Source organism: Sinohyriopsis cumingii, chromosome 10, assembly GCF_028554795.1.
Source record: "Sinohyriopsis cumingii isolate HCF-2022 chromosome 10, ASM2855479v2, whole genome shotgun sequence".
NCBI lineage: Eukaryota > Metazoa > Mollusca > Bivalvia > Unionida > Unionidae > Sinohyriopsis > Sinohyriopsis cumingii.
Genome location: NC_142970.1, coordinates 5,848,661 through 5,874,144, shown reverse-complemented (window position 1 = coordinate 5,874,144; position 25,484 = coordinate 5,848,661). Strand labels below are relative to the sequence as shown.

Genomic DNA, 25,484 nt, shown 5'->3' with positions numbered 1-25,484 from the left:
TGCTTGATCGTAAATTTGTTTTCTAAACAGTTCAGACTTCTTGCCTGCTGGTTGATCTTGGTGACTAAAATTACCGAAAAATTTTCTGAAGCTAAGGAGGCCCTAAAGTCTTATTTTTCTTCACTAGAGAAAACACACTTTCGCTTGCACTGTTGCTGTGAGGAATGCACAGGAGCTGCAGCACTTTTGGTTATACCACAGGAAAATTTGGAAGCGATTTTAGAGTCCAGCAACATTTGTCAGAACAAATATTTAGCATGGTCTCCAGCTGATAAAGATAGATTGTGTTCGACAAGAAAACTCACAAATAATGCTTCAGCGTTGGTAGCCTGCATTTCTTCCACCAATTGTTTAAAATATTCCAGAGCTGAAATCTGCAAATTCTTAATTTTCCCAACTTCTACGTGTTTTTTTGCAACCAACGTGCTTCCTCACATCGTCTCTGCGATGGCACACTGAGTGCAAAAAACATGAATATCAATGTTTAATGTCTGAATGCACGGCCAATTTTTGATATATTCCAAATTAAACTTCACTTTTTGAGTAATACATTTCTTTTTCCTTGGTTGTGAAGACATTTTCAAGATCTTACATGCAATGCTGAAAGGTAACTCAAATCAGTGATGGTGACGCATGAATGGAGCAAAAATCCAGTTAGGCCTCAGTTTCTCTCAAAAGCATTTGTAAAACTACTCTTATACATATAGATTAAAATAGGCTAAAATGCTTGCTACCAGGCGAGCTGTACTAATCGGCTGTAGATCTACTAATATTGCGACCAGCAGTACCGGACCATTTCGGCAACTGCGAATATCACGACTAGCGCTTAACGGGAAATCGGTTATTCTATTAAAGATTTTAAATAATTGAGGATTGGAGAATTCGTGAATTTTTTACTTGCAGCGTGAATCCGTGAATCGCTGAAAAAGTCGTGAAATTCACACCAAATTTGTGAGGGTTGGCAGCTATGGAATACCTATGTAATCCACATACACTTAAGTGTACAGAATACCCATATAATCCAAATAGACTGAAAAGTGTACAGAATACCTATGTAATCCAAATACACTGAAAAGTGTACAGAATACCTGTATAATACCAAATACTTTGAAAAGCTTACAGAATACCTATGTAATCCAAATACACTTAAGTGTACAGAATACCCATATAATCCAAATACACTGAAAAGTATAGAGAATACCTATATAATCCAAATACACTGAAAAGTGTACAGAATACCCATGTAATCCAAATACAGTGAAAAGTGTACAGAATACCTGTATAATACCAAATACTTTGAAAAGCTTACAGAATATCTATGTAATCCAAATACTTTGAAAAGTGTACAGAATATCTGTGTAATCCAAATACACTGATAAGTATACAGAATACATGTGTAATGTTGTTTACACTAATAAGTGTACAGAATACATGATTGTGTAATGTTATATACACTAATAAGTTTACAGAATACATGTGTGTGTGTGTGATTTGGATTTTTAACATAGCTTTAACAATTTTTCAGTCATACTGCAACGATGTCTGCAGTGTGGCAGTTCATAGTGATGCCTAGCACTTGGGGCATCATGCTGCAGACATGTAGCATGATGTCCCACACAGTCACATTATTCTGACACCAGGCCGTCCAGTCCTAACTCTAACCTCTTAAGGCTGAGCAACAAGCGAGGCAGCTGTTAGTACCACTTTTGTAAGTCTTTGGTAAGACTCGGCCGGGGATCAAACCCATGACCTCCTGCATCCAAGGCAGATGCTCTAACTACAAGGCCACCCGAGTGGTACAACAGTTTTTATGGACTAACTAGACATCCAAGGTAGTCTTTTAACTGATACGATGACCTATTCAGAAGAAGTAGTGACTTTCGAGATCGATACTATGGTGGCCATATTAGATGTCTGAGTACAGATATATTCATTTAGGTGCAACTAGACCATATGATGAATGTGTGTAAAGTTCTGTGTAAATCATCGATGTCAGGGGTCTCAAACATTGGGCATGCCAAGCTGTATCATATGGCCTGTAAAATGACTGGCTTCACAAGCTGTTATGAGAGATAACAAAGGTGGTGTAGCCCTTGGGCCATTAAAAATACCCTCATGCGACCCTCAGGGTGATTTGAGTTTGAGACCCCTGATCTATAAAGTTTAGAAGTAGTGATAAACTTGTTTTAACAGACAGATGGTTGATGGATGACAGACAACGGATGAATTAAAGATGAAAGACTTTCAATAAGCTCTTCATCATCATAATCAGTGAGGCTAAAATGCAATCATACAAGCCATGTGATTACTTGCAAGCACTCAGGAGATTTCTGTTTGTAAAGGTGGCGCTCTACAATTTCATATTTAGCACAGGGTTATATTTATAAAGAAAAAGAATTTTCCTTGGTTTTCCACACTGGTTATACTGGCTATTTAAAAATCACCTTATATATTGTAGGTATTATTATTTAATTCCCTTTAGTTTGGTGTTTGAATATGGACATATTATGGGTTATATACAGCTTGGCCTTGCTTCAGATGTGCACCTATTCAGAAAACTGCTAGCTCCACTTGGTTATGTTCACTTCCAGGACTTCAGAGGCAAATTGTAAAAAAATAAAAGAGCAAATAACTTTTTTATTTTTTTTATATATTTGGTAATTCATTAACTGCACTTCAGAAACTGGTATGTCTAGTCTGGCAAAATTTGTTTTCCCTATTTTAATAACAGCTGAAGATTCAGGCTAAGTTTTTTGAGCACATGGGAACAGGTCTTGTGCAATTTCCGTAAGTACAATATCCAATGAAATTCCAGCCAAAGTACATGAAAGTAACACATAGGTATGCCAGCATTCTCTCCACTGATCATGTTGCAAATGCAAACAACTTCACTATACATCTGTCACTCTCTCAGAACGTTCATAATATCTGTACAGCACCCCAAAATGAGACACAAGGTCCCCACAGACAATGTCTCAAACCCACTTTGTCCAAAAACAGTAATGCTTAAAATATTATTTTGGCCAAAAAATGTTATGTTGAAAAACAAACCTGTTCTGAAAAACAAAGATGATATGGTAACTTTTCCTTCAATAAATCCCCCTACCCACACACCCTTTACGAAAATCCTCCCAATAGTGTGCTATTCCCAAAAAATGCTAAGAATGTTAAGACAGAAGAGAGGAAGTGGTTACCTGTATTTAATGATAAATTACTGTGCAGCAAACCAGGAAGTGTTGAACTAAGTGACACCTACAATAAAAATATACATTAACATGATGCCAACATCAATAGGGCTGATATTAAATGACGCACTAATTAATTTTCAATTTAAATTATACATGTTAAATGTGAAGTCTACTCCCCTGTGAGAAAAATCAGACAAATGAATATTGGTTTTGCTAGTTCTCAAAAAAAATGCTTCCTAACACGAGCCAAAATAGTAACTGATGTAACAGATGAGATCCAGCACTGATTCCACTACCAGAGGTTTCAATACCCAGGGACTTCCAATATCCAAGGGTTTCACTACCCAGGAGCTTCCACTATCCATGGGAAGATTACTATTATCTGATTTCCAGCTAAACAGGCAGAATACTTTTACTACAATGCTGCAAGAAAGCTAGCTTGGGTGGACAATATTTGTGATGTAGAGGTCATGCCTTATGATCAGGTAATGGAACCAAAGTAGTAATGAAAATGTCTGAACAAATGTTCACTTTATTATGCTTGATACAGTTCAAGAACTCACCTCTGAAAACCCATCTGTAGTTTTTTGTGGAGTATGTGTTGTTTGTGGAGTGGAGTTGACTGTAACCCCAGATGATGTATGCCTGGATGAGGGGAACTGACATTTGGGTATCCTGTGCAGGTATCCATATCCAATTCCACATCCAATGCTGTAAGAAATAGAAATCAACTTGTTATGGCCAATGCGACAAGAAATGAAAATTAACTTGTAACTTTGAATGCACTTCCGAGGTACAATAATACTCATGTGTCAATCAGATTCACTGTAAACAACACAGACCAAGACATGCATAGCAGATCAGGATACATGTTGCTTGTTCTACTGATTTGTTGTAACAAACTGCATACACCACAAATTTTCCAGCACAATATTCAATAACAGACCTGGATCTGTGCAACTGGATCCAACTTGTAAACTACCCTAGAATTTTGTCAATTCTATTGCTGCAGAGATGCTACCTGGATTGTATCACAAAAATAACTGGGAGTAGAAGAAAAAAAAAGAGGCACAAGAGGTAACAGCCATAGTTCATACCGAATACTTTAATGTCCATCTCTCTCTCTTCCTGATCCATCCTGTTAGGGCTCTATTGAAATCAAGACATTTTAAAGATTTCCACTCTAGCTATATAAGCATTACTCTATTGTTTCCGAGCTAAATCTGTGCATTGAATATGTATGAATATTGTTATGTGCCAAGATCACCTTTCAGTCTTCTAAATAAGGGGACATGTACAAAACTATGATACATCATCGCCTTCCATTTTGGATTTTTGTCAGGACTCAAACTCAAATTCATTATAGCATTTTACTACTATGATTTCTAATTTTTAATTCTTGGATTATTCCCTGATTACTTTTGGAGTTTATTCCTAAAACTGCAAGTTCTTCTCCTCATTTTTACCTTGTTTTTCTAGGGAAATAAATTACTTGTTAAATTTTACAAAGCATGTTGTCTTCACTTTTTTCTTATTCCTGTTTAAAAGCCCAAACACGTAACAACTAATACAAGCTCTGCAAAAGATTCACTTTCTTAAATCGGTGCTTTGCGGACTATTTTGCCAGATTTTGTATTTGCTCCATAATAGTATATCTGAGTTCAAGACCATCAATGCCACCGTGTCTTTCTTAAGACAGAGATGTTTTGATCAAAATGTCTTTACTTTTATTTGAGCCATCTTAAACTTATCATGGTGATATAGTTTTAAAGCTTGCAGGGCTAAATTGCCCAAGAAAGAAATGAAAACTGCACTCTACTTTGAATTGCCTGTACCTTAATTAGGCCTGTTCCAGATGCGATTTTCTTTAGAGGAGAAAATTAAATTATTTCTTCTCTTCTGACAATAATATCATAGTCTTCCAAGTTTAAGTGAAACATGAAATTAGTAATATTTTTAAAGCACTCATGCAGTACAAAAGAATGGGCTAAAGTGAGTCCTGTATCTAATCAAATGGAGCCAGCCTTAAATGACCTACAATCTTGAATAAAACTCACGTACAACTAAAGGTTTCAACGTGTACCCAGGTATTCAAGTACCTGCCCATTCATAATTACCCGGGTAATAAAATTAGCCACAAGATACCTGCTTAGTTCATGTAAAAAAAAAAAAAACTGTTTCCAAGTTTAGATCAAAGATTATATCTGGCAACATCAGGAGCAAGTGAGACATGGACTAACAAGTATAGTTTGAGGCTCTAGTCGTGTGATTACTGGCTGCTGTGTATTTATCCATTATAGACGTCTGTCTATTGATCTTATATTTTTGACTTGTGCAACAAACTGACAATGCATGTTGAACAATTTTCTTATTTTCTATTTACAGTAACTGTACATGGCAGATTTCCAAGAAAACAGATAGGTTTCTTTAATTTGAAACCATGCGTCACAGATTCATTCTAGTCTGATACACACTTTAGCAGCAGGCCAGTCTATATTGAAAAAAACATGTCACCAAATATTAAATGAAACAGACTTTATCCATGTGACTTGTGGATGTTATACAGCTAAAAAATGTTGGAGGAGAGGGATTTTGTTGAATTTGCAGATTTGGTGTTACTCAATTTCTACTGATTTCTCAATGATAGAAAGAAAATGTGATTAAACATGGCTTAGTGCAATTTTTATGACACACATGGTCTCTGTTTGCCATGGCTTTACATATCCATTTGCCTAGTGCCCAAGACAAGCTATAAGTCAGTTAGGACAAGATTTAGTTTCCAAGGAACTAGCCCAAGTCCCAGATATTGAGAGTGATACTGGGTACATCACTTTTTGGGCCTGGCTATTTTGGAGCAAGCAATAGACAGTTTACTACTAGTCATGTTGTGATTATACCTTACATATTAGCAGAAGAGTCCAGCTTGGCACTACATCAGAAAGTATATTTGGCTATACTTGTTACCATATTTATTTGCTTATATAATGCATTTTTTACTTTAACAATTTATAACTTGAAACTGCAACAAATATGCACAAATGAATTCCTATGTCCTCTGTCAAATTCCAATATACAGTCTCTTGATGTCTTGTTACCTTCTCTCCAACTCAGATCATATCCAGGAAAAAATAATCAGACTAAAAGAAACGGAACAATTCGACAGAAAATTTTAACGAAGAAAGAAAAACCAGTCTGCATTTTAAAAATGTGGAATTCCAACTAAAATCAGAAAGGTTCCTTTTGCGAATGGTATGGCAGTTTTATTAGGATGGGAAAATGCTACTGACCAGTCTCTTCATTATATGATGTTGGAAGACACTGCATCTCATTTATGCCAGTCTAAAGTTTTAAAGTACTGCCAGACATGTGAGGCACTCAAGAATTCACTTATCTGAGGTAACTTTAAGTTATTCTTTACAACGGCATGTTATCAATGTTAATGTGCAATCATTTTAAGAAAGAATTAAAGTAAACCTTTTTTTCCTGTCTATGTTCACATTTTCTGATGTATTAATCATGCCCCAGAACATATAACAGCACTTTCATTTCACATTATAATATGCGATCATGTCATAGTACATATATCGCAGGGATCGTCCTGGGCTTCGCCAATGTCGCAAATTGCGATGTTTTTTCCTTATTGGCGACAAAAATATCCCATCTGGCGATTTTTTTGGCGACATACTTTTTGGTTATTTAATTTGTACATACATTCACGGATTTGGCCTGGATAAATTAAAAGGCAGAACGAAAGGAAGCCACAAACTTGATAAAGCAATGCATTGGTATCAATCTGTTACACAAACAATCCTTTGTTCTTATTGACAACCCCATCTTTACAGTGCATTGTTACATCATAATCTGCTTATGCTGACATCTGGGCTGAGTACTGTATGCTGCGATACAGTCAATCATGCTACCGCACTATACCTACAACTGACCGACTTCTGAAGACGCGAATAGAATAGATACAATTAATTGAATGGCTAATCCTTCTGTTTTTTTTTATACATATACGAATACAATAGTTTTGCTGAACCTTCATAGAAAACTGATAAGCTTTGAAGTACCGACAACTGTGTATAAATACAAAGCAAATGGAAACAATCTAAATCACAATTACATCTGTCGCCAGTGCAGCATTTTACTCATTGAACTTTTCCTTTTGCCATCAGTCCTGTGTTACGGCTGCAGAGACTTAAACTCCGCAACAAGAAATAGCAAAAAAAAAAAGAACAGTTTTGCATAATTAATAATAATTATTTATTTCTCAAAATACAGGAGTGAAAGAATCCCTAAAATGGGTGTGAATTTATGCTTATATATACGGTCCAATATTGCCAGGTGTTGACTCGTGTAAGTTTCATTCGCGGGAATGGAGATCCTATTTTTCTTGTCGAGAAAATTTATACAGCATTCAGTGATCATTCTTGGGATTTAGGAAGCAATTCGCTACAAGCTTTGTGAAGCTAGCCATGGGGCGGGGGGGGGGGGGGGCTGCTGAGAGACTACTGGTGTTACCTGTGAGCACTGTACACTGTGAACGTGGATTCAGTAAGATGAACTTCATAAAAACTGACATCAGAAATAAGCTCTGCATCTCATCTCTCGAGAATTTAATGAGAATCAGCATGTACAGATGTGAAAAATTAGACTTTGAAACTGCATTCAACAAGTGGGCAGCCCTAAAATCGCGACGGATCTTCATGTAAGACTTTGTAACATTTTGTTAATGCTTCTTGTAATTAAAGTATTAACTAATCCATCTTTTGTAATTTTCATTGCCTGTTACATTAATAGACTAAATTAACACTTGGAAAAATGTACACTACTTTTTTTGGCGACACTTTTTGAAAATTGGTGACAAAATATTGAGGTTGGCGATTTTTTTGGCGACAGCTTTTTAAAAGCCAGGACCATCCCTGTATCGGCACCTTTATTTCACATTAAGATCTGTAATCATGCCACAGTACATGCATCTGCATTTTCATTTCACATTTTAATGTGCGATCATGTCACAGTACATATATCTGCATTGTCATTTCATGTTATACTATGCAATTATACCACAGTACATATATCTGTATTTTCATTTCACAGTACATATATCTGCATTTTCATTTCACATTATACTGTGCAATCATTTCACAGTACATATATCTGTATTTTCATTTCACATCATACTATGCAATCATGCCACAATACATATATCTGTATTTTCATTTCACAGTACATATATCTGCATTTTCATTTCATATTATACTGTGCAATCATTTCACAGTACATATATCTGTATTTTCATTTCACAGTACATATATCTGCATTTTCATTTCCCATTATATTATACTATGCAATCATGCCACAGTACATATATCTGCATTTTCATTTCCCATTATACCATGCAATCATGCCACAGTACATATATCTGCATTTTCATTTCATATTATACTGTGCAATCATTTCACAGTACATGTATCTGCATTTTCATTTCACATTATACTATGTGATCATGCCACAGTACATATATCTGCATTTTCATTTCCCATTATACCATCCAATCATGCCATAGTACATTTATCTGCACATTCATTTCACGTTCTATTCTGCAATCCTGTCACAGTAAAATATCTGCACTTTCATTTCACATTTACGCTACATAACTGTGCAAAGTTTCGTTCTCGAATGTTGTTGGGTTTAACGCCATATTTCAGCACACGATAGGCTATGCATGGCGGCCAGTATTAATGGTGGAGGAAGAACCCGGGAAAACCCCAGGAAGAACCACCGACCCACGAAAAGCTACTGGCAAGCTTTCTCACATACCAATGTTAGCCGAATCCTAGACTCGAACCCACGCAGACAGAAGTGAGATGGCAGTGATTCGTAACGGAGAGCGCTTTAGACCACCCGGGGCCCCCAGTTTCTGTTGACTGTCAACTTTTGTAACAGTTTGTCATTTCCACTCTGTATTCAATGTCAAGGTCAGTCTCACACTTTCTCCTGCACAATAATGTCTATGTGGCTTACTCACAATACGTACCAGCATCTACTGGCACATCAGCACAAATATGGCTATATAGTCTACACACAAAACTAATAAAAACGGGGATTGGAAACAACCAGTCATTGCTACCTTCCTTCCCCTCCCCATGCACTATTAGGAGTGATTGTGACTTCTCTGCAGCCATCAGTCTCTGAACTGTACACATAGAGTCGAAGTGGCTTCCCCTCATGGCTCTCTATCAGTGTGAACAGATCTTCAGACTATAACAAGAAAACAAACAGTTTTATGATTTGCTTGGAAGTGAATATTTTTTCACAATTCATTAAAATTGTTATATCTTAAAGGAAAAAGTTTCTTGCTGACTATAAACCATTTTCTGGTTTCTACTTCTCCTGTACAAACAAAAGACCCTAACTTCAACTAAAACATACTGTCACCAGCAAAAAAAATTAATTTCAACAGGTGGAAAAATCTTACTGTCGCAAAATGCAAAAAAAAAACCAACCCAATATATAAAATTTGAACAAATAATACAAAACTTTACATATAACAAAAACTGTTCTAGTGGTCTAAGTGGTTGGAGCATGTGGGAGGTCATGGGATTTTTTACGATGGCCATTACTGTGGCCATAATCAATGTCCAAGTGGAACTGTTTTGATTTGGCTCATCTAGACATCGCAAGATTTTCGTGAAAACCCTTTGTTGATATCATACATGCCAACCCCAAGAAATGTCTAAGCGTAATTTTTGCTATTAACAAACTGGCAAAAAGCACAATCTGAGCATAAAATGCTAAATATTACTACTATTAACACTAGTACCCTCACTCTGTTCAGGCTACAACATCATACCTAATATACAGATATTAAAAGTCAAAAATGTAATTTATTTTTACTGCTAACCTGGATCTACAGCTCAAAATACTTGGCACAAAGGGCAAAATCCATGTGGATTAGAACCAGAATACACAGGGCAAAATCCATGTGGATTAGAACCAGAATATAAACACAAAACATACTGTAAAATTATTTACATCTGACACTCACAGTCTACATCAGTACATAGCTATAACTTTTGAATAATGATTTTAGTCCACAGATTCTGTTCTCAATTCAGATTCTTCTTTACCAATGTATAAAGCAGAGTTAAATCATCCTTTTTAATCTCGGGCGCCATTTTATTTGAAAGTACAGACAAACTATATTCATTACCAACATAATGAATCTACTGGCAAAGTTTCATAGGTAAGAAACCTGCCTGTTTTCTTGGAAATAGGCCAAGTAGGTGCTATAAATAAAAAAATGGGAAATACCCATAGCTGTATGATGGACAAATTATATCTGATGCCATTCTTATGCAGCAGTCTTTCTATTTAGAATAGTCTAAATTTTTAATGATGAGTGGAATTAAAAGAGATGATGATGTAAATTACAAACACAACTTTTATTGCTTTATTTTTATTTTTAAACATAGAAAAAAAAGCATAATCCAAACACAGTGTAAGACGATTCTGTGAATAAAAGCACAATGACGACGCCAAAAGCATAATGGTTGGCAGATTTCTTAATCACACACATTTGGATGCAGAAAATCACTTAGGCAGGAGTCCTCCATATGCATGAAATAGGTGTGCAGCAAAATTCAAAGACTTACCAGTCCTACTTCAGCCAACTGCTTAGTGGCAAAATGTGTTCATCAGTTAGCTGTGCTGGTATTTACAATGACAGAATTCAGTGACTGAAAGACCCCTTGATGCACATGTTGCCATTATAAGAGTACATCAAAAGAACATGATGCAATAGCTGGGCGGTAAGTTCAAAGGCTTTGACTGGCAGCTGGGTGGGAAAATGTTATGATACATACATTAATTGAATTCAGAGGCAGAAAGACCCAGAGACGTGCATGTGGTCATCTATAAGATTACATCAAATAAACAACTTTAGATTTCATTATTGTGTTAATTTCTGAGTGCAGGGTAATAAGCAGTGCACATGACCTCGCAATCAAGACATTTTGAGTCTTAGACATGGTAAATGCAAGACAATAGCCAACATGTCCTGAAGGACATTAAATTAAGAGTTGCTGACACTACACTAGGAAAGGTGGTTTCAAGGGGAAATCATGAACTAGAGTTATTTCCCTTTCTCTATTGATGTAGACTGGGGAAAACAATTATCATCATTTAGCAGGGCTAGATTAGCGAGGTAGCAAGCTAATATTGCTAAGTAATGTGATTGGGGAATGTATTCGAATGATAAAGACCCTTTTAAAATAATAAAAGAACATGATACTGAAATGAAACAGATGATCACTCTCTTTAACTCCGTCTCATTCGAAAAAACATTTTCTGACACAAAAATGTGTGCATACTAGAAGAATGCAACCGATTTTTGTGCAACTAATTATAAAAACAAATTTAGGGCAAGGGACTTTGTTCTATCAATCAGTCAAGTCTTAAGACGAGTTAATTTTCTAAAACCCCTTGCCCTCGACAGTATATGAAGAAAAAAAAAGAACTCGCTCAGCCCTGGTAAAATGTTGTGGCAATCATCCAAATAATTAAGGAGCAATGGTCATAAATTTTTCCTAATGGCAAATGGACAACTGGCCATCCCATAAGCTTTCCTGGCCTTTGACCAGTAGAACAAAAACTAAATATTAAATGGACAAAAAGGGCTGATAAATCAAACTGATGTACACAGCATTTAGGCGATGAAACAGAATACTATCTTTACCTCGTGTAAAACAGAATCTGCACCAATGATGTAATCTGTGTTGGATTTTAGACCTGCTAAATCAGCTGGTGAGTTAGGTTGCAATTCCTGGAGAAAAAGAAATTAAAAAAAGACTCTATATATATATATATATATATATATATACATATATATATATATATAGACACACATTCGAAGAGGAAACACTGTTTATTATGTTCTTGGATACGTTTCAGCTGTTTTGTTATAATGTTACATTATACAGCATCTAAGAGTATTATGTTCGATTTGTGTGGTTCTAAGAAATAGGTAAATTTTAACATTTTGTTCTTTCACGTGACATGCCAAAGCCAAATAAATAATGACAGTCACTTAAACAAATGTGCCATATAACCAAGGGATGAGAATCCCACCTCTTTTGTAAATTTACTTTAAATAATTTGTTGTTGGTTTAATATAATTAAAGCATTAAAGTTCAAAAGAAATGATTTTATCTTTAACTTTTTTGACTTTACAATTTAGAACTACACTTTAATAATCATTCCCTAGCTCTATGTTGAATGTTCTTTTTGAGTTCTGTTTTGTAAATAGCTGAAAATAACTGTACTAAACACAGCATTAGATCCTACCCTCAACAATGTACCCCTTCCTACCACAGATTTTATCCTACCCTAGAACAATCCACCTATTCCTACCCTAGACACAGTGCCTGACCCTCTCACTGATAGAGCACCTTATCCCATCCTACAGAAAGCACATGATCCTACCCTAAGCACAAGTGCCTGATTCTCTCATTCAGGACCTGATCCCACTATACAGAAAGCACGATCGTAACCTAGACACAAGTACCTGATCCCACCATACAGAAAGCACATGATCTTACCCTACACACAAGTACCTAATCCTCTCATTGAGGACCTGATCCCAACATACAGAAAGCACATGATCATACCCTAGACATAAGTACAAGATCCTCTCATTGAGGATCTGATCCCAACATACAGAAAGCACATGATCATACCCTAGACATAAGTACAAGATCCTCTCACTGAGGACCTGATCTCAACATACAGAAAGCACATGATCATACCCCAGACATAAGTACAAGATCCTCTCATTGAGGATCTGATCCTACCCTACACACAAGTACCTGATCCTCTCTGTGAGGACTTGATCCCAACATACAGAAAGCACATGATCATACCCTAGACATAAGTACAAGATCCTCTCACTGATGATCTGATCCCAACATACAGAAAGCACATGATCCTACCCTAGACATAAGTAAAAGATCCTCTCATTAAGGACCTGATCTCAACATACAGAAAGCACATGATCCTACCCTAAACACAGTGCCTGATACTATCACTGGCAAAAAACCTGATACCACCCTACAGAAAGCACATTATCCTAACCTAGACACCCAACCCCATTGTGGAAACTACAATGTCAGTTGGTGCATATTTTTAATTAACAAAAATAATCTGATCTGAAAAATATAAGAAAAATTTAAACAATATGAAGAAATCTTTAACTCCGAAAAAAGACTCAATCTTGTTAAGAATATGTGATTTCTATTTCTTACTGTGGATACAAAAGAAAAATTACTTACCAAGACATGCCATACATTTTCATTGGCCCCTTCAAAGGAACAAAATCTGAAGCACAAAGTATTATGAATCATTCCCTACCTGTATGTTGAATGTTCATTTTGAGTTCTAACTGTTGTGTAAATAGCTGAAAATTACCTGTACTAGGCACAGCATTCGATCCTACCCTAGACATTTACATTGGCAAAGTACAAAACATCTTTTTATGCTTTGTTTTGTTTGCTATGATGAAGAAAAAAAATAAAAACTGTAAAATTTGGTAGAAATAAACAACAGGATCTAAAAGTGAGATACAGGTTTATTAGATACTAGCTATGACAATATACACATAGTGCATTGTAAAACAACATTCCTGTAAATAAAAGGGACCCGATTAAAGAGGAGGGAAATAAAATGGTAAACACTATTGATGCATAACAGTTGTGGAAAGGCAGTGTAAAACATCTCTTGGACTTTAAGGGTCTCTCATTTTTCTTGATCCTTTCAACAGAGTATAATGTATGCATTTCTTGTGTATTTTATTCAATATAAAGGACAATATGTAAAGATATATTTTCCTTTAATCCAGACAAGTTGCCATTTGTGACGAAAAGCTAGACAAGCTTTTTGAGATGGATACACATGGCTCCATCTAGACAGTGTTACAATATTTGGTGATAAATGACTCTCAACATCCAGTATGGCACTTAAGTTTCCCTGGTAAATCCCCAATTTTCCCCAAAAATTTCTAAACTTGATTACCTACCATTCCTCCTGTGTAACTTCTGTTAATGATTATGATTGTTTATATAATTTTTCTCTATGTCTTGCTTTCTATTCAAATTTAAAGAAAAATTATGTGAATAGCTTGCAAAGGAAATAATTTTAAGGCCGATTTGAATTATACCTTATGCTAACTCCCAAAAGCCCCTGCCCTCCCCAGTTGTGGCTGGGAGTAATGGAGACCTCTCTGACAGACTGGGTTTTACTGCTGTACACTGTCATCTTGATGGGCTTCTCAATACTTCCCTTTAGCAGCTCCTTCAATGTGTCATTATCCTGATTCTGTATTAGAAAGACAAGAAATCAACAGGGATGAAACAGTCAAATGAGCTATTCAGCCTTTAAAAACAGAATTCTGGCTCTATTACAGTAGAACCTGTCTTGAAAGACCACTCCTTCTGTCAAAAAAGTATGGTCTCTCAAAACAGGTGGTCTCTCATAGCAGGTTATAACACTGCATAATCAGTAATCTTTGTATTAAGAATAAGGGTTCTCATGACAGATGGTCTCACATAACAGTGGTCTTTCAAGACAGGTTTTACTGTATTACAAGTCCATACCCAGAGATACCCAGGTTGGAAATGGTTTGTACAGCTTCAGACTGCTTCTTTTCCCCCAAAAGACCAATCAAGAACATAATTTATTACAAAAATAAAATAGACACTTTGTTTATCACTGCATAAATAGGAGCAAATGTTAGAGAAAAAACAATTAGCATACCCACACAGCAAAGGCATGCTACTCCATCTGGTTACCAATGTAACAAAGGGATGCTACTCCATCTGATATCTACTGATGTCATGAATCATCTAATCCACTGAGTGTGTGTGTGTGTGATTTGGATTTTTAACGTAGCTTTCACAATTTTTCAGTCATATCACTATGATATCTGCAGTATGGCAGTTTATAGCGATGCCTAGCACTGGGCAGGGTTCATACAGAATTCTGAATGATAAATTCAAAGATTATTCCCAAACTTTCAAAGACCACATATATTTCCAAGACCTATTTTCACTAATATTTTGTATGCAAGTTATATGAGAAACCAATGAATGCAAAACACTACAACATTGTTTCATGATGAAATTCAAACTATAAATAATTTCCTAAAATTGCTTTATAATGATCTGGAAGATGGGTCAACATTCATTGTTATTTCAGAAATATGCAACTTATGCATCAGATTTAATACAAAATAAATTGTTCTCTTAACAGACATCAACACTGCTTTAAATGCGTTATTATAATTGATGTTTTAAAAACTGTTTGGGTTTATTTCGATTTTCAAAGACTTTTAAAGACCTCAGGGTAATATGCATGATTTTCCCAAACTTTCAAGTCCTTGAAAATGCTACCTCATTTTTCCCAAACTGTCAAAGACATTCAAAGACTGTAAGATATGTAGTATTATGTCCCACCCAGCCACATTATCCTGACAACAAGCCAACCAGTCCTAGCACTAACCTCTTAATGCTGAATGCCTAGTGAGGCAGCCATTAGTACCATTTTTATAAGTCTTTGGTATGACTCGGCTGGGGTTCAAAACCTGCAACCTTCCACTTCTGCTATAAACCAGAGCAATGCTCTAATCCACTTAATTTTATCCCATATTTTTCAATATATTATTTGAACAATATATGAATAACAAAGTTTCTGATTTTAAAAAATGTTACATAGAGTTTTCCTTATCAGCTGGGAGCCAGGTAATTTACCTAGCTAATTTTACTTTACACCAGCTACTTGAAAAAGAAAAAAACCCACCTATATCCCCACTCCCTGGTGGAGGTCCCAAATCCCCCTACTCTGGCAATTCACCCTCCAAATTTAAATCTAATGGAAGGCCCTGCAATATTATTCAGCCTTAAAGTTTGATATTTCCTCATATAAAATGAAGAATTTTGTGACAAAACTTTAAAAGTTTTAAACCAATCAAAGACTTTTCAAGGACTTGGTAAACTTTTTTTAATTTTCAAAGAGTTTTCAACTGAATGCGTTCAAGTTAAAGATTAGTCAAGGTTGTACAAATGTACCATGTCGGATGACAAGAGGTATCTTGCCATTACAGTCTTTCTGGTGTTGACATGCCATCAAAAAACAATTAACACAAAATTTGATAATTAGTCAATGACTATGGATCCATCCAGTGAAAACAATTTTATATTCTTCAAATGAGTCAACAGCACTTTCAAGATTTCTTTTTTTAATGTGGTTCCTAAGGAGAAAATTTAATTTTGGATTCAGATTTTAAACTTGGGGAAAAACCAAGGAATTCAGGTACATCTAAATGTTTGAGGACTTTATGGAAAAAGAGGTGGGGTGGCTGTCTCTTAAACAAGTTGTAATTTCAAAGAATAATGAACACAAAACCTACACAGATCATTCATATTATTTCATGTTGATTGTATCATGTTGACATTATACACAGATCATTCATAGTATTTCATGTTGATTGCATTATGCCGACATTATACACAGATCATTCATAGTATTTCATGTTGATTGTATTATGCCGACATTATACACAGATCATTCATAGTATTTCATGTTGATTGTATTATGCTGACATTATACACAGATCATTCATAGTATTTCATGTTGATTGTATTATGTTGACATTATACACAGATCATTCATAGTATTTCATGTTGATTGTATTATGCTGACATTATACACAGATCATTCATAGTATTTCATGTTGATTGTATTATGCTGACATTATACACAGATCATTCATATTATTTCATGTTGATTGTATTATGCTGACATTATACACAGATCATTCATATTATTTCATGTTGATTGTATTATGTTGACATTATACACAGATCATTCATATTATTTCATGTTGATTGTATTATGCTGACATTATACACAGATCATTCATATTTCATGTTGATTGTATTATGTTGACATTATACACAGATCATTCATATTATTTCATGTTTATTGTATTATGCTGACATTATACACAGATCATTCATATTATTTCATGGTTACAGTATTATGTTGACATGTTTATTGTATTATGCTGACATTATACACAGATCATTCATATTATTTCATGTTTATTGTATTATGCTGACATTATACACTGAATTCAAATACAGCAAAATACAAGTAATAATGGTAGTTACACAATAACAAATTCAAACAATCAGGACGTTTAAAAAAAAAATCCCTGTATATTATGGATATGCCACATGCTGGTCAAAAATGGCACTCACAGACAGGATCTGGATTTTTTGTAAACATAGCTTTAAAAAAATTCAGACATATTACTAAGATGTCTGCAGTGTCACAGTTTATAGTGATGTTGAGCACTGGGGCATTATGCTACAGCCATGTAGCCTCATATCCCACCCAGTCACATTATCCTGACGCTAGGCCGACCAGTCATAACACTAACCTATTAATGCTGGGCACCAAGCGAGGTAGCTGTATGTACAATTTTTATAAGTCTTTGGTATGACTTGGCCAGGGTTCAAATCTGTGACCTCCTGCATCCAAGGTGGATGCTATAACCATTAGGCCACTGGAGTGGTCCTTCAGACAGGTGGTCTATATAGAGGTGACACACTAGTGAGCACCATGGTGATACAGGTTTAAGAAAAGCTATGATAGAAATCTGAAGCAATATTTTAAAGTCTTAGAATGTTGTTATTGTTGTTGTTATAGGGTTTAACGCCATTTTTCAGCACAAGATAGGCTATACATGGCGGCCAGTATTAATGGTGGAGGAAGAACCCGGGAAAACCCCGGAAAGAACCACCGACCCACGAGAAGCTACTGGCAAGCTTTCTCACATATCCACATTGGCCGAGCCCAAGACTCGAACCCACACAGACAGAGGTGATATGGCAGTGATCTGTGATGGAGAGCACTTTAGACCACACGGCCACTTGGGGCCCCAAAGTCTTAGAATGAAGAATTAGGACAATATGTTTATTTTGAGAATTGACAAATTAAGACAATGTTTGTTTTGAGTAAGAAATGCTTAGTTTGTTAATTTTCTTTACGAATCCAAACTGTTAATATTTATGCCAACCAACCATTACATGCAAAAACTATTATATATTCGTAAGCATAAACAGTGACCAATGGATACATTGAGCAAATTTAGGTGACCACTAATACCAGTTTGTACCCACTGAGCAAATTTTCTTGTATACTGATTTCACTATTGAACTCACAAGTTCAAGACAGCCTTTATTAAATGAGCAGAAAGCATCATGAATCTAATTTTATTATAATTTCCATGAACTGAGTACATTACTGACATGAATCTAATTTTATTATAATTTCCATGAACTGAGTACATTACTGACATAATCAGAAGTTTGAAGGATAAAGGACAGAGAATGCTCCTTTCCCAAAGTTGATATCTTCCCTGAACCAACTGTTAATTTGGGTTCTGATTTGGTTGATAGACATTTTTTTGTTGATGCACACCTTTAAACCACACACACACACGTCAAATCTGTCAACAGAGACAAAACAGCTCATAATATGCAGGTAACCTCTGTCTGCAGGTTCCACATTTCCAAACAGTTTTTATCATAAGATATACCATGCACTGAACACCATTATTATCATCATCATTATTATTATTATATTATCACAAGGTTTAATTTTATGCGCTACTCAGTAAGATCTCAATATACAGGTATATGTCATTTTCTCCCAATAAAATTATGTTTCATTCAATATTACTGTACCCTGCTCACTTTAATATGTTATATGTATAACATTATCAAGGACTCTTACAAAACAATCTCAATGCTCTAAGTTTGCATTGTGCCAATACACGACTGTCACCACTGACTGCTTACACATGATTATGAAACAGTGGAGTGACACTTTCTTTGGTCAGCTTGCATAACCTGGCTTAAGAACAGCTGTTCATACTTCAAACAATACCTGGATTAACATGTCTCTCATCTCATTCGGATCAAAAGAGTGAGCTTAAGTGAGAGGCCTGTGATGACTAGGGAACAAAACGAAGCTTAATGTGGTGATTGTAGTTAAGAAGCTTAATGTGGTGATTGTAGTTAAGAAAGTAATACATCATTAATTTATATATTCGCCACGGGTGACAAATCTAGGGACTTTTATTACTACAAACACATCCTAGTGCCAAAAAAGCAAATCAATAATGTCAGGATTCAAAACTGGGCCCTGTTAGTCATGATATGGCAATTATCACCTGCCTGGGAAAGGTAATACAATTTTCTATCTCTCCTTGCAGCATAACTGGTTTCATAAGATACAGATTTCACTAGTGTGCAAACAATAATACCTGTCACACACTGGCACAAAAAGTAACTCATCTTTCTGCGACTACACAACTATTTCCCCCCACCATCCAGCTAACAAACAGTTTCAACCATCTTCCTCATTCCGATGTACTGATACCACTGAGGTTTTTCAGACAGTGTGACTGGAGTACAGTTAGAACCAGCAAGATATTAAATGTTTACATATGAATTCACATGCCATTCCTTTATCTAAACAACGCCTTCTTCATCAAACAAAATTTGAATGTGAATAAGTAGACCAGTCACTTCTGATATGGTCCTGTGATTTGATTACAGTGGGGAGAAACTATTTTCAGGTTAGAAAACACATGACTACTGAAAGTGCAAAGTACTGACTGCAAAGCAGATTACCCATATACATATGACTGATATGTAGAACATTTGCCAGGAGCAAATATGGAGATGACTGTAACCAAGTAACCATATGGACTGGTTTGATTATGTTTTCATTGACTGGTTTGATTGTGTTTTCATGGACTGGTCTGATTATGTTTTCATGGACTGGTTTGATTGTGTTTTCATGGTCTGGTTTGATTGTGTTTTGACGGACAGGTTTGATTATGTTTTCATGGACTGGTTTGATTGTGTTTTCATGGACAGGTTTGATTATGTTTTCATGGACTGGTTTGATTGTGTTTTCATGGTCTGGTTTGATTGTGTTTTCATGGACAGGTTTGATTGTGTTTTCATGGACTGGTTTGATTATGTTTTCATGGACAGGTTTGATTGTGTTTTCATGGACAGGTTTGATTGTGTTTTCATGGACAGGTTTGATTATGTTTTCATGGACTGGTTTGATTGTGTTTTCATGGACAGGTTTGATTATGTTTTCATGGACAGGTTTGATTGTGTTTTTATGGACTGGTTTGATTGTGTTTTCATCACCTTTGGCAAAGAAAGATTAGTGAGATCCTTGATTCATTAATTCTGCATGACTAAGAAATATTCTGCATTGGTGAAAAGCGCCCCATTGATAAACCTAAGTCCATAATTTCCAGCCCTTAAGCCAACAAGATTATTTACCAGTCTTGTGTTTCCTATTGCCACAATGAAATCGAAGAATGCTTCCAGTCCGGCTGCATGACCAGGAGAATTCTCCTGCACCTGAAATTTCAACAGAACACATGAATTAAAAGATGGCAATATAAGAAGATAGGAACCAAAAAATTGGGGAAATTTGGAAAATAATAAAAGACTGATCCCTCAGAGTGTAATCTAGAATTGAAAATTTGGGATGAGAAGTGAGTTGCAACAATAAGATTTAAGATGGATGCCATAGTGAACATTACATGTCCTATCACTACAGGAGGAATTGCTACAAGATTTTCAAAATGCCTATGCAGCAGCCCTATTGAATGTCTGTGCGTGTAATGTTTTACTGCTATTCTCCAAGTGGTTTTGGATGAGAAGCAATAAACCTGTGCTAGTGGAATGATAATAGACCATCCCATAATGTCTTCCAGTCAACAGTCAGTAGAGAAAAATAATGGAATAGCATAGCAAGTGATTTTGTTATTAGCTAAACATCAAATGAAAATATTGTATCAAATTCTTTTGGAACACACAGTGATGAAAACATGAAAATCCGTACTCATAATTTTGCAATATATTTTTGTCCCTCCAAGAAAGCAGAGCTGCCAACCCTCCAGACTCGCAACTAGGGAAGCAAGGGATAAAAATGAGTGAATTTCGAACACAATTATTGAAAACTTATAATATGACACTAGCTCCATCAACTTTGATGGACAATACTGTATTATATGAAAATCCCAAAATAAAACATATTTACACCGATTACATGTACAAATTTATCAGCAGCCAAATTTATTAATATACACAAACTTCACGCTATTTATCATAATAGGATGCTGTGGCAGACTTCCTCAACTGGGCTATGGTAAATTTGTTTTCAAAACAGTTCAGGCTTCTTGCCTGCTGTTGAACCATGGTGACTAAAATTGTTGCAAATTTTCAGCACCTAAGGAGGCACTAAAGTTTGTTTTATTTTTTCCAAACAATAGGAAATATTCTTTTTCTGTCACTGTTCTCCAGCTGAGAAAGGCTATATTCAACAAGAAAACTAACAAACAATGCTTCAGCATTGGTAGCTTGCAGGACTCGAGTAGGTAGCTTCAAGTAGTCCAAACTAAAATCTGCTTTGGGTGCACTTAATTTTCTCAATATCTATGGTTTTTTTTGCTGGCAGTGTGCTTTTTCCACATCATTATGCACACATATATATTATTATAAAGTACATGTATGACAAGTAAATTGCAAGAAATGTTACAAGCCCCTGTGTACAGTTCCAGTTCTAAAATTCACGGCGAAAAGTACAATGTCTATCAATGCTACATTCCTGAATGCAGGGCCAATTTTTGGTGTACCCCAATCTATATTTCACTTTTTGTGGAATATATATCTTTTCCATTGGAGGTCAAAACATTTTAACTCTAGTGAAGCTTAATTACTAAACAGTATTAATCCTGAAGATGAAACGTTGAATAATTAACGATTAGTGGTGTTGGCAACATTGCCAGTAAAATATGAACTCAAGCAAATTACAATATCAGCAAATCTTTCAATATCTCAAAAATTCACCCACTCAAAAAAGCCATCTTCATTTAGTGTGTGTTTTTTAAAAAAAACAGTTGCTATGAGTATTTGTAAAACTTTTTTCTAAATACAGAGAATATACTTTACAATAATTGCTACAGAGCAAACTGTAACAATTGGATATAGTTCTACTAACATCACAACTGGCATCTGACTAACATTTAATGGAATAAAGTTATTTCATTCCTGATTTAAGCTGATTGAGAATTCGTGATTTTTTTTGTGCATGCGGCAGGAATCTGTGAATCACTACTGAAAGTCGTGAAATTTACGCCAAATTTGTGAGAGTTGGCAGGTCTGAAAAAGGTATATAAACAATGCTATATACTGGATGAAGAAGTTTCATATGCAGCTACTTAAATAAAAGTATAATAAAATGGATAAAACACATCTTTCATTGCAAGCACACATCTATGTGAAGCAGACTTATCAACATTAACATTCCAATCACTGAAGATAATCTTCACTATACCTTATCAATATATTTACATAGATGTCATTATTTTAACAAAGAATTAAATGGTTATCAAATTGATAAAATACTGCTCTCATTGCAAGCATATTTATATGAAGCAGACTGACTCGTTAACATTAAAATTCCAGTCACTGAATATATTCTTAGCTAAACCTATATCAATATACAGTAAAACCTGTCTTGAGAGATCACTGCTTTGAGACACCTCCTGTTCTGAGAGACCACACATCTTGAGAGGCCATTTTTAAAAGTGAATTTATTATTTTAAATAATCATGATTGGTTATGATATAAAATCAAACCACAAAAATTAACAGGGGGAATGAAAAAAATAATGAAAGAAAGGATTAAATTCAGAGACTCAAATAGTGGGTGGGTGTGAAAACATGAACTCAGTTTCTTTACCAGTTATTGAATCTTCAAATTTCTTCGAGACAGAGTCAATGTATGCAGCTTCATTAGTAAGATTATTTTAACTAAAGTTGAATAAAAGGTACATAAAACAAAAGGACAAAGACTGAATTTTGTTTTCAATGTTTGCAGATTGGAAAATTATACAAGATTTGTCATGCATTCCAATTAGTTTGGGGTTATATAGCAAAGTAATACACAAAGTCAAGGGAAGATTAGACAGGCAATATAGCTCCACCCACCCCCACCTATGAAATTGCTAGCAATTGCAGGTGCTGAATCGATGGGGCATAATTAGCAAGGTCAAGTACTATATCCTTACATTTTTCATACCATAAGAAATATGAACCTATTCAAACGTCAAAATTGTCAGTGACCTACAGCATTAATGGATGACTGTGTGTGCAAAGTTTTAGTTCTGATTATATGAAAAATGTAACAAGGGAATTTAAACTATGAGAGCATACAAAACTGCTCCTGGTGTTCCTTGTTATTTTATTGTTTTGCTGTCATTACTTCTTCATTAAAAAAACAACCAATAAAATCACACGAAAATTAACAAACACAACTCCAAGAATTTTACAATATTCATTGTCACATCAACTTGTTCTCCAATAGTATTAGTGATGAAGTTATTACACTTGCATCTGTGTTCATTTATTAATTTAAATTCTGCAGCACATATTATAATTATGTCACACTTTTCCCTTTTCATAACAAATCAGTTTTGTCTTGTCTCTTTTCCCCTATTAGACACTACATGCTGATTACGATTTATTTGCAGCCTTCCTAACCACTGATTTTGTAAGTTCAATGTTCTATGTTTTTTCATTCTCACCAACAGTTTCTTTCTAAAGCTCCTCCTGTATTGTTTACATTACTTACAGTTCTGACAGGGTTGCATAAGCTTCTCATGTGAAAACATTCTTTCTTAAAATACTGTATTTCACTTTTCCTGATGCCTCCAGATCATATCTAATGTTATTACACCTCTCCCTCGATAACTCATACACAACGGGGTCCACATAGAACGCACTATAAGCGAGGTGCGAGTTACCTCCGATTTTTTTTTTTAAAATTGCTTTGACATCTATAAAACCGTTGGGGGGAGGTTAGCGTAGTTAGGGAACTGGCCTATTTATTGACTCATTTTACAAGCACCCGTGTCCTCAGCAGGCTGACTAGTGTGACTTGCTATAACTTTCATTGTTTGTCCTAACTAAAACTGAAGCTATAAACATGATGTTGTTTTGTTTTGTTTTTTTGCATTATCAAGAGTTGTGGACTATTCGTTTTCATGAAATTAAGTGGGACCATGTTTTTCGGAAAATTGACACAAATGTCCCGGAATCACGCCAGACAGTTTAAACTTCGTTTTAATCATTCTTGGACGCATCTCCATTTAAGAATAGCTTGTTGTACTTGCAAAAACTGGTGGTTCAATTTCCATGTCCTATTCCTACATGTAGGACTAACATAACCCATGTGACTTGTACTGTAACATCAAACCTACCGTCACCGTCAAACCCACGTCATACTATTAAGCGTAAGCAACAAGATAAAATGTTTAAATTACACGGAGAACATGATATCCCTCTGTTCCACCTCCTGGAATCTCTGAGCTGTACGATCCTCCCATATCGAGGAATTTACTGTTCGACTGGGAACCTGACACTTCGTGTAAACACTATTTTCTGCGCCGGTTTGTCTATCCAATATGGCCTCTACGTGGCATTGCAGTGCATTCTGGGATTAGATGTCCGGTCTATGAAAATGTTATAGCCGCAGCGCCATAGAGCCGAAACGGACTTTCGTCTTAGTGCCGTACAGGTACAAAAGATGATCACATATGTAAAATTAATAATTTTGTCGCTTTTGCGTAAAATTAAAATAGTTACAAAAGAATTATTTTTATTTTGCTTGTAGGAAACATAGATGCAATATACAAAGCGTTGAAATTATTGGAAACAATTATGTAAACGATTTCTACTGATGTAGCCGAGGTGCAATCTCATTAAAATCAGAATTCCACTGTCCATGGTATAGATCTGACAGCGACAGCTTAAGGGCCATGTGCTGTTAGCCTTTGAATTAGCCAATGGAAATATAGCTGTCAAAAATCTGAAAGTGAATCAAATCGTTCGTCACATGTTCATGCACTTCAGCCACACTGCTCAGTCTAACAAACACAGATATATATATATATATATATATATATATATATATATATATATATATATATATATATATATATATATATATATATATATATATATATATATATATATGACGTCATCTGATTGGCTGACATAATTAGCTATTACACTAATAACAGAGCAACAGACCCTTAAGCGGTAGCTGTCAGATCTTCACCTGGAACAATGGAGATTGA

General features: G+C 35.4%; 1 protein-coding gene across 1 annotated transcript in view; it reads right to left on the bottom strand.

Moving 5' to 3' along the window:
* LOC149789524 (Golgi reassembly-stacking protein 2-like) overlaps positions 1-24,826 on the bottom strand; it is a 44,822-nt gene extending 19,996 nt beyond the window's left edge. Inside the window, exons 1-8 of the mRNA XM_089971574.1 lie at positions 24,669-24,826; positions 20,618-20,698; positions 14,404-14,561; positions 13,520-13,565; positions 11,929-12,015; positions 9,322-9,452; positions 3,752-3,899; positions 3,195-3,252 (exon numbers count right to left, since the gene is read on the bottom strand). Of these exons, the coding sequence (XP_089827700.1) occupies positions 3,195-3,252; positions 3,752-3,899; positions 9,322-9,452; positions 11,929-12,015; positions 13,520-13,565; positions 14,404-14,561; positions 20,618-20,698; positions 24,669-24,731 (772 nt within the window). The 5' untranslated portion in view covers positions 24,732-24,826. The remainder of the gene's footprint in view (positions 1-3,194; positions 3,253-3,751; positions 3,900-9,321; positions 9,453-11,928; positions 12,016-13,519; positions 13,566-14,403; positions 14,562-20,617; positions 20,699-24,668) is intronic.
* Between the last annotated feature and the right edge of the window lie 658 nt (positions 24,827-25,484).